This window comes from Ictalurus punctatus, chromosome 1, assembly GCF_001660625.3.
Source record: "Ictalurus punctatus breed USDA103 chromosome 1, Coco_2.0, whole genome shotgun sequence".
NCBI lineage: Eukaryota > Metazoa > Chordata > Actinopteri > Siluriformes > Ictaluridae > Ictalurus > Ictalurus punctatus.
Genome location: NC_030416.2, coordinates 11,155,219 through 11,169,848, shown reverse-complemented (window position 1 = coordinate 11,169,848; position 14,630 = coordinate 11,155,219). Strand labels below are relative to the sequence as shown.

At 50.6% G+C, this 14,630-nt stretch overlaps 1 protein-coding gene across 1 annotated transcript; it reads left to right on the top strand.

Annotated features, from left to right (window-relative positions):
* The first annotated feature begins 7,776 nt into the window (after positions 1-7,776).
* Positions 7,777-12,438, top strand: LOC128632890 (uncharacterized). The gene is made up of 2 exons (XM_053680647.1): positions 7,777-12,140; positions 12,232-12,438. Exons 1-2 carry the CDS (start codon positions 7,813-7,815, stop codon positions 12,410-12,412), a joined length of 4,509 nt encoding a protein of 1,502 aa, XP_053536622.1. The 5' UTR covers positions 7,777-7,812; the 3' UTR covers positions 12,413-12,438.
* The last annotated feature ends 2,192 nt before the right edge of the window (positions 12,439-14,630 follow it).

Here is a 14,630-nt window from a genome sequence, read left to right as displayed (position 1 = left end):
TGAACAAGTTTCATGTCTCTATGGCGTACAGTCTTTTTTTATCCCTATTGTGTTTTGATGTTGAAGAAGGTGTGAGCTAAACTTGTCACTAAAGACTTCATCTCAATATCTCATTATGTGACTGGCATTGGCAGATAAGGTAATTGCAAAGACAATTCATCACATATGATAATTTGCCCCTCAGATTAGCAATCCTCTTAAACGTGCATGAGGTAAGATTAGTCTTTTCCCCCCTAAAAATTACCTCTCTATCACTTAAGTAGGTGAGATTTGATGATCAGGCCAACGCAGCCCACACTGGGCCACTGGTGATTTTGGTGATTGGAAAATTTGAAAAACCATAATAGGTGCACTTTAAGGAATGAGTGCTTTTATATCGACCGGCGGGGTTTCGGAGGGCACTTCAGTGGCTAGAGGTCCAGTGACAACAGGCTTAAGATGTGAAACGTGGAAGGAGGGGGCAATGTGGCTCTGTCGTGGTAGTTCCAGACGGTAGGTAACCTCATTGATTCGTTTAAGGATCTTGAAGGGCCCAGTGTATCTTGGGGTGAGTTTCTTGCAGCCATGTGGTTGTCTTAGGTCGTTCGTGGATAACCATACTCTATCGCCAGGTTGGTAACAGGGACGCTCACTGCGGTGACAATCAGCTTTGCGTTTGTATGTGTTTGCGGTCTGTCTCAGGCGCTGGTGTGTGTCGGCCCAGACTTGCTCACTACGTTGGAACCACTGGTCTACTGCAGGTGCTTCCGTGGGAGTCACATTCCAAGGAAACAGTGGAGGTTGGTATCCAAGTACGCACTGGAATGGGGTGAGATTTGTGGCAGAGTGTTGGAGAGAATTTTGGGCGTATTCGGCCCATGGCAGAAATTTGCTCCAATCTTCGGGGTTAGAGGCACAGAAAGTTCGGAGGAATCTGCCTAATTCTTGGTTGACCTGTTCCACTTGGTCATTAGCTTGTGGATGATAACCTGATGCGAGATTTACTGTGATTCCCATCTTTTCCATAAAACTAGACCATACCTTGGAGGTGAATTGAGGGCCCCTATCACAAACTACCTCCTCCGGAATAGCTCGGCTGTCATAAAGGCGGTGGGCAGGGCATGTAGTGGAATGAAGCGCACTGACTTTGAGAATTGGTCCACCGTGACCAGAATGGTTGTGTTTCCTTGGGACTTGGGTAGATCGGTTACAAAATCCACAGATATATGTGACCATGGGCGTTCTGGTAAGTGTAAGGGCTTGAGCTTGCCAGCAGGAAGTGTCCGTGGTACCTTATTTTGTGCACACGATGAACAGGATGCCACCACTCTGTGTACTTCCCTTTCCATATTAGGCCACCAGTATTTCTCCCATAGCAGATGGTATGTGCGTTGTGCCCCTGAGTGACTTGTACCAACTACTGTGTGGACCCAGATAACGAGTTCCTGTTGGTAATGTTCAGGCACGAATAGTCTTCCTGATGGACATGTTTCTGGAACTTGGGATTGGGGAATGTTCTCTAATTCTTGATCAAGTTCCCACTCTAGGGCACTGATGATACATGAGGGGGGAATGATGTAATCCTCGTAGTCCTTCACAACTTCTTTGTGGTCCAGAAGAGACAGGGCGTCAGCTTTAGTGTTCTTGGATCCTGGTCGATATGACAGGGTGAACTGGAACCTGGTAAAAAAACAGTGACCATTGGGCTTGACGGGGTGATAGCCTTGTTGCAGTGTGTAAATATTATTATAATTATATTTATTATTATAATTATATTATAAGTTCTTGTGATCTGTGAATATGATGAAGGGGTGTGTAGCTCCTTCCAACCAGTGCCGCCATTCCTCCAGGGCTAACTTAACGGCCAAGAGTTTTCGATTGCCCACATCAGTTTCTTTCGGCCGGTGAGAGTTTTCGTGAAAAGAAAGCCACTGGATGGAGCTTTGGCTTTTCTCCGAAATGTTGCGAGAGAACTGCCCCTACACCTGTCTCAGATGCATCGACCTCCACTACGAATGGTCTAGATGGGTCTGGGTGCTTGATAATGGGGGCAGTTGTAAAGGCCATCTTGAGCTGATCAAGTGCTGCTTGGGCAGCTGGGCTCCATGGCAGGCCTTTTGGCTTTCCTTTTAACAAGGACGTCAATGGATTAGCTATGGCACTGAAATTCCGGATGGATCGTCTGTAAAAATTTGCAAAACCCAGAAACCTCTGTAGCTCCTTCACCGTTGTGGGTGTAGGCCACTTCACCACTGCTTTGACTTTTTCGTGATCCATGGTAACCCCTTCAGGGCTAATGATGTATCCCAGAAATGAAATAGTGTCCTTATGGAATTCACACTTTTCAGCTTTGACGTACAACTGGTGTTGGAGTAATCGTTGCGTGACCCGACAGACGTGGTGAATGTGTTCCTCCTTGGAATTGGAGTAGATCAAGATATCATCAATGTACGTTATTACATTACGTCCCAGCATGTCCCTTAAGACATCGTTGATGAGACCCTGGAAGACAGAAGGAGCATTAGAAAGCCCATACGGCATGACCAGGTATTGGTAGTGCCCGGATGTGGTGTTAAACCCCGTTTTCCACTCGTCCCCCTCTATGATCCGGATTAAGTTGTAAGCACTGCGTAGATCCAACTTGGTGAAGATGGTAGCAGTGCGCAGCTGCTCTAGAGTGACGGGTACTAACGGCAGTGGATAGCGATACTTGACGCAGCACTGGTTTAAGCCCCGATAGTCTATGCATGGTCGTAACCCTCATCCCTTTTTCTCCACAAAGAAAAATCCGGCAGATGCTGGGGATGTAGAGGGTCGTATGTAACCCTGGAGTAATGCCTCTTGAATGTATTCCTCCATAGCTCTCTGCTCAGTCTGTGTTAGTGGGTAAACTCTTCCTCGGGGTGGTGTAGTGCCTGGAAGCAGATCGATTGCACAGTCGTAGGGCCGATAAGGTGGTAATCCACTAGCCTTTTCTTTACTGAACGCTTCGCTGAGGTCCTGGTATTCAATGGGAATATGGACGGTGGTAGTATTGTTAGGGCTCTCTATGGACGTGGTTGCTAACATGATCACAGGTGTCTGAAGACATTGTTTGATGCAATGAGGGGACCAGTGTATGATCTCCCTTTGAGTCCAAGAAATACTCAGGTTATAGTGTTCTAGCCAGGGCAGGCCTAGGACCTGGGTCTGGGCTGCTGAACACAAACTCAGGCCTGGCTGATGCTGCTTAGTGGCTGCGTTATCTCCTGAGGTGCGGCGTCGCTTGAGAGGGCATTGTTGAATGAAGTGCCTTTCCTCACCACAGTAAAAACAGCGATGTTTGTGGCGTCGTCGTTCTCTCTCCTCCATGCTAACCCGTGTCCGACCCAGCTGCATGAGTTCAACGGGAGAACCTTGCACTGCCACATCCACCTCGCTGCGTACGCGGCGGCGGCGTTGTAGCAGACGGTCAAGGCGAATTGCAAGGCTAATAAGCGAGTCGAGTGTTAGTTGGTCATCTCGACATGCCAGTTCGGTCACGATGTCAGGATTTAATCTCTGGCGAAACATACTTTTAAGGGCGGGTTGGTTCCATCCGCTCCTTGCTGCTATAGTGCGAAACTCGAGAGCATAATCCGCCACGCAGCGTGATCCTTGTTTCAGGGTTAATAATTCCTCCACAGTCTCCCTGTTGTCTGCAGAGTGATCAAAGACGGTCCGGAATTGCTCCTTCAGTTGATCATACGTGGTTATGGTGCTATCTCCCTGCTCCCACTCCGCTGTGGCCCAGAGCAGAGCTCTCCCAGTCAAAAGTTCCATAAAATGGATGATCTTCCAACTCTCCGTCATGTCTGGGTTGGTAGAAAAGAACAGGGAGCATTGTAGGAGGAAACTCCGGCAGCGTGCCAGATCCCCGTCGTATTTCTCCGGCGCCGGTGTGGGAGGTAAACGTGAGGTCGCCGCTGTAGCAAACGGCGTGGCTTGATTTAGCCTAGCTACCTGCTCAGTCAGGTTGGCTAGCTGTTGGTCATGGTCGCTGATAAGCCGGCCATGGCCGTCGATGGCTTGCCGCCAACGCGGATCATCCACTGCTTCCGTAGGAAGGCGAAGTATTCCGTCACGTACCGTGGGGAGCACGGAAGCAGAAGCGGGCGGCAGGATCAGTACTTAAGTCCAAGGGTGTTCAAAGTTCGTGGTCGTAAGGCGGGCAGAGGTCAGGCGATCGGGCGAACAAAACAATAGGGGACAAAGCAGAATGTGTGGTCGGGAACATGAGCAAAGGTCAAGGAAACTAAGCGAACAAACACTAGAAACAACGGCTTGGAATATCGCCAGAGAACAAGTCTACTGAACTTATACTTCGCACAGTGAGATGCGTTCAAGGTCTCTAAATAGCTGTCTTGCGAGAGTGACGTGTGTGGCTGCAGTTGTGCGTGATTAGAACTCCGGGGAAGGTGAGCGCATACGTGTGTGGGGGGTGTGTGTTGCTTCTTGGGTCGTGGCTGGACTGGGATATGACAATTAATCCTATTTATTTATTCATTTATACTTTTATTATTCTATGTTTGTTCCTTTGAATTTGTATTGTATATTTTTAGATTTTGTATTTGTTGCATTTGTCTTATAAACATTGTTCCTATTGTGTCCTGTTGTATCCTGTTGTTTTTTACTTCATACTGTACAGCACTTTGAGCTACAATTTAAGTGTATGAAATGTGCTCAATAGAACATCTTTCAGGTCGACTCTAGGAGAGCAGAGTTCGTTAGTACAACACGATCATGTGGTTCCCGGCTCCCTCTGTTGGAAGAAGAGTAGCAGGGTTAAGGACAGTACATCGTTTTATAGTGACATTCGGCATGCCTAGTGGTATAGTGTTATGGTGCAGCCCCATTGGGTGGACAGGTGTGAGGTTTTCTGTTCAAGTAGCAGTAACACCACCTCATGTGGAACCAAGAGGATCAATTCTGAGTACTAGGTACTCTCTACCAGGTCTCTGTATGACACTAAATCTTTCTCAGCCGCTGCAACTGCTCTCATACACTGAGGAAAACATACTGCTACAGGGTCTAACTTACCAGAGAAGTATGCTGTCCAACCTGTCGCATATGCCATCTCTCTGAGCATTGTTTCTAGAATGGTATAGTTTAGAATGAAAGATCTTCGATACGAACACATACCTAGGATAGATAGAACCCGTTTCTTTGTCCGAGGCTTGGAAATATTCTGGATTGCAGATATTCTTTCATCTGAGAGTTTCTTTCCCTTTGCAGAAATGTCAAGACCCAAGAAATCTCACTTGTTGTTGTACATACTGTAATTTGGAGAGACTGGCTTTGTGTCCCTCTTTGGCAAGATGCTGCAACAATTTAATGGTGTCAGTTTCACACTGTGCCTGGAGAAAGTGGTAGAGGTGCTAAGCTGTCCTTTAGCATTTGGTTGTATATCGTTAGTGACTCTCAATACCCTTAACACAAGCAAGTGAATGTAATATGAATGCATATGAATCCAAACTGAAACTGATTGCCTTTATCAAGAGATATACTGAAAAAATGCATTAGCTAAATCTACGACTGAAAATCATTCACTATTTGCTGGGACCTGGCTTAATATAGTGTAAGAATTTGGCACATCTGGAGCTCTCTGTTTGACTGCTGCATTAACCCCTTGCAAATCTTGTACAAATCACCATTCATCAGGTTGCAGGGGTTTTTTTTGCTTCTCTCACTGGAAATATTGTAGTGTACAGTGATAAATCAGGACAGGGAACAATGACCCCTGCCTTCAATAATGAATTAAAATCTGGTCTAATGCCCTCAATAGCTTCTGATTTAAGAGGGTATTGAGATTGTATGGGCCTAAAGTCTTGGGCATGATCATGACTGGTGGTGCACTTCTAATCAGGCCTACGTTATCTTTCCCTTGGGCCCACGGGCTGAGAGGCACCTTCTTCAATTGTGGGTGTATCTCTAGGGGTGTAGGGCTTATCCCAAGGTTCAGAAACATGCCCTTGTCAGGACATTACATCCTGGTTAACCTTGCTCTTTTCCTGAAAGAATTTTTATAAACTCCCAGCGTCAGGCTGTACCACTTGGAGGTGGGTTTTTGTTCCCAATCTGTAATTTTCCCACTTTCACATAATCTGACCCACAGTCCCACGTCTTTCTACTGTTTGTTCTTTGTTTTGGCTAATGAGACGTGAGGTGCTGATTCTGGGACGAAAAAATGCACGCAACTGCTTGTTATTCAATTTGAATGAACACGCACAAAATTTTTCATACCAATATGGTTTGCTTGTATTTTCTCATTTGTAAGATGCTTTGGATAAAAGCTTCTGCTAAATGAATAAATGTAAATGTACATACAGCTCTTCACTTTCTGGGATATCCATAAACCATTCTATTCTCAAAATTAAAGTCTCTTCCTTCATGCACTTGTGGTGTGCAATGAAGGGCAGAGGACAGCATAAAATTCATCTTATTTGCCTTCATCTTATGTGCCAATGTCAACAAACGAGCACAAGCTCTAGGCTTGTTATGCATGGATCATTGATAAACACAGCTCTATTTCGCTAACAAATGGAGTTCCCAAAGATGAGTTATAAGTTATTGTTACTCCCTGAGGTGAGGACATAACATTTAAGTGTAAAACACACAATAAGTCCTTGCCCAGTAGATTGACTGGACATGAAGACGTAATTAGGAATTTGTAGGTTACTCTTTTCCCATTTTCACATTCACAAACTAGTGTTTCAGAGAAACATTCTAATACTGAATGTGTGTGTGTGTGTATATATATATATATAAAATTTTCTCAGTAAAATTTACTTGTGTGTTAAATTTGCCAAATGTATCATGTACCGCTGATATGATGGAATGAGTCAATGGGGCATGCCACTTGATAATAATCTGCCATAAAAAATACTGCGCCTCTTAATAAGTACTCTTACTTTATTAAGTAAGAGTACTTATTAAGTAAAGTACTTATTTATTTGTGCAATAAATAAGTACTTTACTTATTTATTGCTCAAACCGGACTCTTATATATATATATATATATATATATATATATTGTCGCGACGGGCAGAGATCCGGCGCACACCAGAGGGAAAACGCTCCTTCTCCGACTGCCGCACCGGCACGACGTGGGCAGCTTCCCGCCGAACATTCCGCCAGCTGGAAGGACCAGCGGCAGGGCGGGGCTGACGCGACTCCGGCCCGCGATTGGCGGATCCAACGGGGAAGTCCCACCACTCAGGCGACGACGGAGGAGGATAAAAGGGCGCGCTTCCGGCCGGGAAGGGGAAGAGAATATCGTGGCGTCAAAACGGACTCCGTGCGTGTTTGCAGCGATTCGCAACCTCCGATCACGACGGTAACCTCACGCCTCACGCTAAATTCTTCTCTCTCTCTCTCCCTTTCTCCAGGAGTCGTAAGCGCGGACGAGACCGCCGGATAGTGAGAGTCGCACACACGGAGGACGCCGGCCCGGGAAAACCCCCGCCCCGCTTCGGGAATCCCGCCTCCGCCACGAGTCGACTCCGCCGGCCGTCACGCCTTCACAAACCCCCGCACTCTTCCATTTATCACACGTTCACCTCACCCTAGCCACAATAAAGCACCGTCTGCAACCACCCTTTGGTCTCCTGTGGGTCTGTACGCCGCCCTTCCCCGGGCTAATTCCTCACAACTGGTGGAGGATGCAGGCGTAGTACAGACCCGCCTACTGCAAAGAAAAAAAAAAAAAAAAAAAAAAAAACCCATCAAAAGAAAAAAAAAAAAAAAAAAAAAAAAAAAAAAAAAAAGTTTATAAATAAACCCGCGAGAGAGAGAGAAAAAAAAAAAAAAAAAAAAATGGACCCCACCCTGCAACACTTGCTGGAGACCAGCCTCCAGCAGCACGCCGTGACGCAGCAGCTCGCCGAAAGCCTTCAGGTCGCCACACAGACACTGATCGCCATGAGGACTGAGACCCCCGCCGCCTCCACGCCTCTCCCCGACGCAACCAGCGAGATCCGCCGCCTACTACCCCCCCTTGGCCCCGAAGAGGACCTTGAGGCGTACTTCGAGACCTTCGAGAGTATCGCCTGCCGGGAGGGGTGGGACCGTGACGACTGGCCCCGTGCCCTTGGTCCCCTGCTCATGGGAGAGGCCCGAACAGCCTACTACGCCCTCGACCCGGAGGAGGCTACGGACTACCTGGCGATGAAGGAGGGAGTCCTGGCGTGGTGTGGCCGAACCCCTGGCCGGGCCGCTACTGAATTCCATCGTTGGGTTTATCGAACAGGTGCTCGACCACGTTGCCAGATGAACGCCCTCCTCCGGATCACCAAACGATGGCTCCGACCGGATCGGCATACCGCCTCGGAGGTGGCGGAGAAGGTGGCGGTCGACCGTTTCCTGAGAGCGCTACCCCGGGCAGAGAGACAGGCCGTGGGGGCCCACGCCCCAACTACGCCCCAGGAACTCCTGACTGCCCTGGAGCGAACCTTGGCCACCCTGGAGCTCGACTCCGGGGAGCAGCAGCACCTCGATCGGCCCCTCGGTGCCCAGGGCCCCCGGTCTGACCGCCAGACCCGGCCCCGCATCTGGAGGAACCCACAGAGGGCGCCCACTTGTGAACACCCCCGAGACGAGCCCATGCCTACAGAGCCGGAGAGGGAAGCCGCCCGGCTGCTTACAAAACCATGGCTGGCAGGCTGCGCCCTCCATCAGCAGCAACCGCCGGAGGCGCCCTCCGTGACGGTGTGGGTCGAAGGGAGACCGGTAACCGCCCTACTGGACACCGGGAGCACGGTGACCCTTGCCCAACCCTCCATCCTGCCTGAGGGGCGCCGACCAAGCGGGACGCTTACCGTGACATGCGTCCATGGGGACACCCGGGAGGTCCCCTCAGCTGAGGTCCAGATCCGGAGCGAAGCCAGCACCTGGCCCCTCCAGGTCGGAATCATCCCTGAACTCCCCGTGCCCCTCCTCCTGGGACGAGACTGGCCAGGATTCCGGGTGGTACCGAGAGCCGAGTCCTGGAGACCGCGGCGGCGGGGGAAGGGGATCCCAACCCGGCCGGCCTACCTGGCCCAGGACGACGGAGAGGCCACCTCAGAAGGTAAGACCCCCCAAACTACTAACCCTCTGTCATCTGTCTTTCCCCAGGTGAACCGGGAGGGAAAGTTCGGTCGGGAACAGAAGGAGGACGACCGACTAAAGCACTGCTGGGCCCAGGTACGGGTGATAGAGGGGGTCGACCAGAGCCCAGACCTGAGGCTCCCCACATCGTACTTCCTCGTCCGAGGGGGGCTCCTGTACCAACGGGCCTGCCGCCGCGGGGAGCAGGTGGACCTACTGGTGGTGCCCCGAGCCAAGACAGCCATCTTATTACACCTAGCCCACACCCATCCCCTCGGCGGCCACCTGGGGGCCCGAAATACCCTGGAGAAACTGCGGGACCGCTTCGTGTGGCCCGGGATGGACGCGGAGGTCCGGACCTTTTGTCAACAGTGCCCGCAGTGCCAACGCACGGCCCCGCGGAGGCCCCCGCCGGCGCCCCTGATACCCCTGCCCATCATCGGTGTCCCGTTTGAGCGAGTGGGCATGGATCTCGTGGGGCCCCTACCCAAGTCGGCCCGGGGCCATGAATACATCCTGGTCCTGGTCGACTACGCCACTCGGTACCCTGAGGCGGTGCCGCTCCGCAAGGCCACCTCGCAAAACATCGCCAGGGAGCTGGTACTCCTCTTCAGTCGAGTGGGGATCCCCAAGGATGTGTTGACCGACCAAGGTACGCCGTTTGTCTCGAAGCTGTTGGCGGATTTGTGTCGTATGTTACAGGTGAAGCACCTCCGGACGTCCGTCTACCACCCCCAAACCGACGGACTTGTTGAAAGGTTCAATCAGACCCTCAAGCGGATGCTGCGCCGGGTGGTGGACGAGGAGGGGAGGAACTGGGACCTCCTCTTCCCCTACGTACTCTTCGCCATTCGGGAGTGCCCCCAGGCGTCCACGGGCTTCACGCCCTTCGAGCTCCTGTTCGGGCGGCGGCCGCGGGGATTGTTGGATGTAGCCCGCGAAGCCTGGGAGGAGCAACCATCCCCGTTCCGCTCCGTCGTCGAGTACGTGCAGGACATGCAAGCCAGGATTGACAGGGTGGGCCCCATCGTCCGGGAGCACATGCTGGCGGCGCAGGAGGAGCAGAAGAAGGTATACAACCGCCCCGCACAGCCCCGGGAATTCCAGCCGGGGGACCGGGTCCTCCTGTTAGTGCCCAGCAGCGCCTGCAAGTTCCTCGTCCGGTGGCAAGGTCCATACACTGTCCTCGAGCGCTGGGGCCCAGTCAACTACCGCCTACAGCAACCCGGTAAGCCGAAGGACGGGAAGCTATACCACATAAACCTGCTGAAAAAGTGGGTGGAACCAACCCCGGTGGTGTCGGCGTTCGCAGCTCAGGACTCGGACCGGGGCAAGGGTACCTTGGTCGGCTTCGGGGAGGACCTCACCCCCACCCAAAGACAGGAGCTTACCGAGCTGACCGACCAGTTTGCAGATGTGTTTTCGGCTGCCCCGGGAATGACTCAGCTGGTCCAGCATGAAATCAAGACTCCTCCCGGTGTAGTGGTGAGACAAAGGCCATACCGTGTCCCCGAGGCCCGGCGCCAGGCCATCGAGGAGGAAATCAGTCGCATGCTGCGGGACCACATCATCGAGGAGTCCAGCAGCCCCTGGTCCAGCCCCATCGTCGTCGTGCCGAAGCCGGATGGGAGCATGAGGCTATGCAATGACTTCCGGAGGCTGAACCAGGTGTCGGAGTTTGACAGCTACCCCCTCCCCAGAGTGGACGACCTGATAGAGAGGCTGGGGAGAGCCCGATTCATATCGACCCTGGACCTCACCAAAGGCTATTGGCAAGTGGCGCTCGCACCGGAGGCAAGGCCCAAGACAGCCTTTAGCACGGCCACCGGCCACTGGCAGTACCGGGTTCTCCCCTTTGGGCTGCACGGGGCGCCCGCCACGTTCCAGCGGCTAATGGACATCCTCCTGCGACCCCACCGACAGTTTGCCGCGGCCTACCTGGACGACGTGGTCATACACTCCTCCACCTGGGCCGACCACCTGTTCCACCTCAGGGAGATCCTGAAAGCCCTCCGGGAGGCCGGCCTGACGGCGAACCCAAAGAAATGCCACCTAGGGCTGACGGAAGCCCAGTACCTGGGATACCGCATCGGACGGGGGATGCTGAAGCCCCAACAAAAAAAGATCGAGGCTGTGAAGGACTACCCACGTCCAACGTCGAAAAAACAGGTACGTGCCTTCTTGGGATTGGCGGGCTACTATCGCAGGTTCGTGCCTAACTTTTCTGCTGTAGCCTCTCCCCTCTCAGACCTTACAAAGAAGGGCCAGCCAGACCAGGTGAGGTGGACAGCCGATGCAGAAAGGGCCTTCCAGGCCCTAAAAGAAGCCCTCACCAGCGCGCCGATACTCCGCAACCCGGACTTTGACCTCCCGTTCACTGTACATACTGATGCGTCCGAGACCGGGCTGGGTGCCGTCCTCTCCCAGACCTTCGACGGGGAAGAACACCCAGTCCTCTACATCAGCCGGAAGCTGTCCCCGGCCGAGAGGAAGTATGCGGCGGTCGAGCGGGAGGCACTAGCAATAAAATGGGCCATCGAGGAGCTGCGATACTATCTGGCGGGCAGGCACTTCATCCTCATAACCGACCACGCCCCCCTGCAGTGGATGGCCAAGGCGAAGGACACCAACGCCCGGGTAACCCGCTGGTTCCTCGCCTTACAAGACTTCTCTTTTCAGGTTAAGCACCAGGCAGGGGCCCAGCATGGTAACGCGGATGGGCTCTCACGACGAGACGCCCTCTGGGCCCACCACCGAGCGGCAGTAGGCTCGGAGCTGAGGGGGGGGTACTGTCGCGACGGGCAGAGATCCGGCGCACACCAGAGGGAAAACGCTCCTTCTCCGACTGCCGCACCGGCACGACGTGGGCAGCTTCCCGCCGAACATTCCGCCAGCTGGAAGGACCGCCGCGGCAGGGCGGGGCTGACGCGACTCCGGCCCGCGATTGGCGGATCCAACGGGGAAGTCCCACCACTCAGGCGACGACGGAGGAGGATAAAAGGGCGCGCTTCCGGCCGGGAAGGGGAAGAGAATATCGTGGCGTCAAAACGGACTCCGTGCGTGTTTGCAGCGATTCGCAACCTCCGATCACGACGGTAACCTCACGCCTCACGCTAAATTCTTCTCTCTCTCTCTCCCTTTCTCCAGGAGTCGTAAGCGCGGACGAGACCGCCGGATAGTGAGAGTCGCACACACGGAGGACGCCGGCCCGGGAAAACCCCCGCCCCGCTTCGGGAATCCCGCCTCCACCACGAGTCGACTCCGCCGGCCGTCACGCCTTCACAAACCCCCGCACTCTTCCATTTATCACACGTTCACCTCACCCTAGCCACAATAAAGCACCGTCTGCAACCACCCTTTGGTCTCCTGTGGGTCTGTACGCCGCCCTTCCCCGGGCTAATTCCTCACAATATATATATACACACACACACACCCCGTTGGTATATAACTTAGTTTTGAAGCTGTGACCTAAGAAACACCAATATCTCCCTTTTTTTGATGATCTTTACTGGTCAGTGGTAAGGCTGCGTCTGTCTTTCGCTCTGCACAATAAAGGGCAAACCGCCTGTATGAACATGGAGTTCAGGGTGAAAATTTTCCGCAAGCGTCCTCCGGTTTGCTTGTTGTCCAGAAAAGCTGAAAAGACTCGCGCAGCCCAGTGATTTCCTACCAAGCATTGTCAAAATTTAAATAAAAATATGTATACAGGCATTTTGGATAAAATTACATAGGCCTAGATGAAACACAAAAATAGGTTAACAAAAATATTGGCATTTATTATTAGTAAGGAAAGTTGCAGTACAGTATTTGAGATTAATGGGTTTTTATTGTTACATGCTGGGAACCGCTGCACTTATTTTATTTGTGTCACGTATCGTGACGGAGCGGAGATAGGACGGATGCAAGTGCAGTATGAACAGTTGTTTATTTTAAAAGAGAGACAGGCAGACAAATCCAAAAACGTAATCCAAAACAGGCGAAGGTCAGGCGATCGGCAAACAGGCACACACAGGGTTAAACATGAATCAAGGTTGTGGTCACGGAAAACAGGGTCGATAAACAAAACGAGAAACATGAACTATGACGAGGAACTAGGAGCGGATAATCCAGCGTGGACTAGGACTAGGACTAGGACTAGGACTACTCTAACTCTACGATAATCTTCCGCGTTGTGTGCTGGGAGGCGCGCGGTATATATGTGGACATGATCAGCGTCTAAACTGCTAGCAGCTGAGGGCAATACAGACACACGTGAAATCCCAGCCAATGACAGAACAGGGAGGAGACATGACAGAAACATAAACAAAACACACGTGTCCAGATGTCACTACTGTCAACAATGGAAAAGCAGGTACTCGCGCATTCGCGCTTAGAGCACGCTGCTTCAAGGGGGAATCATGACAATTTGAACATGCAGTAAATTTCTAACTTTAATTACTTCCTCATTTCGGTTCCCTGAGTAACAGAGTTAAGCAGGTCCAAAGGTGAAAAACTGTCAGGGTCTATATCTATTAGATTATAAGATAGCTAAACAGAAAGCATTTTTATGGCACTTTTAAAACATGCCCTTTGTTATATTTAACAGATATATTTCTAATCAAAAGTTGTCTGGAGGCCACACATGCCATTTCGATTCATGTATTACATTTAATTTATTACAGCCTGGAGAATTTGATTTCTCAACAAAATGTGAACAGAATGTATATTATTGCATCTAATATATTTGCACTACTACTATTACATTTGTACTATAATTGTATATATTTATACAATTTTCTTTATACCTTGTTGCTTGATGGGGAATTGCATGCTGAATCTCATTGTAATTTGCTGTAATTTGTACTCGTAAGTAATATTGTACATTTTAATACATTTGTATCTAATATTAAAAGCAAGAAAATCTAAGGACTAAATTCAGACTCAACACTGAGGGTTCCACTGAAATAGCCAACAATACCCACTTCTATTCAAGCAGAATTTGCAGAGAAACCATTCAGTTACTTCAAGAGCTTGGACTCATGGTTTTTCCATCCACAACAGTCAGTGCGTTTACATGGACAACAATAATCCACTATTAACACGATTAAGACAATACTGTGATTAAGAATCTACCATGTAAACAGCAATTTTTAATGACCTTAATCTGATTAAGGTCATACACGAAGTAAACACTAATGAAATTAAGACGTGGAGTATTCCTGTTTTAGTCATGTTATCGACGTGTATTACAGACATGTAAACACCTTAATCACATTATTAATGTCATGTGAGAGTTTTCACCGCATTTTGCGACAGGACACGATGACACATGGCAGTGCTCAACATTTTACGGTGAACAAGAGAGTATGGCTGCATCCCAAACTGCGCACTTACCTACTATAGGCCTGAAGTGGGGGAAAATACATGTATCTCGGCTACTATATAGACAGTAAGTACGCGGTTTGGGACGCAGCCCCTGCGTCCCAAATAGTTGTCTATTTGCATGTACAGCATGACAAATAATTAACTGCACTTAAAGCGTTCGTAAAAAAATTAAATAAAGACAC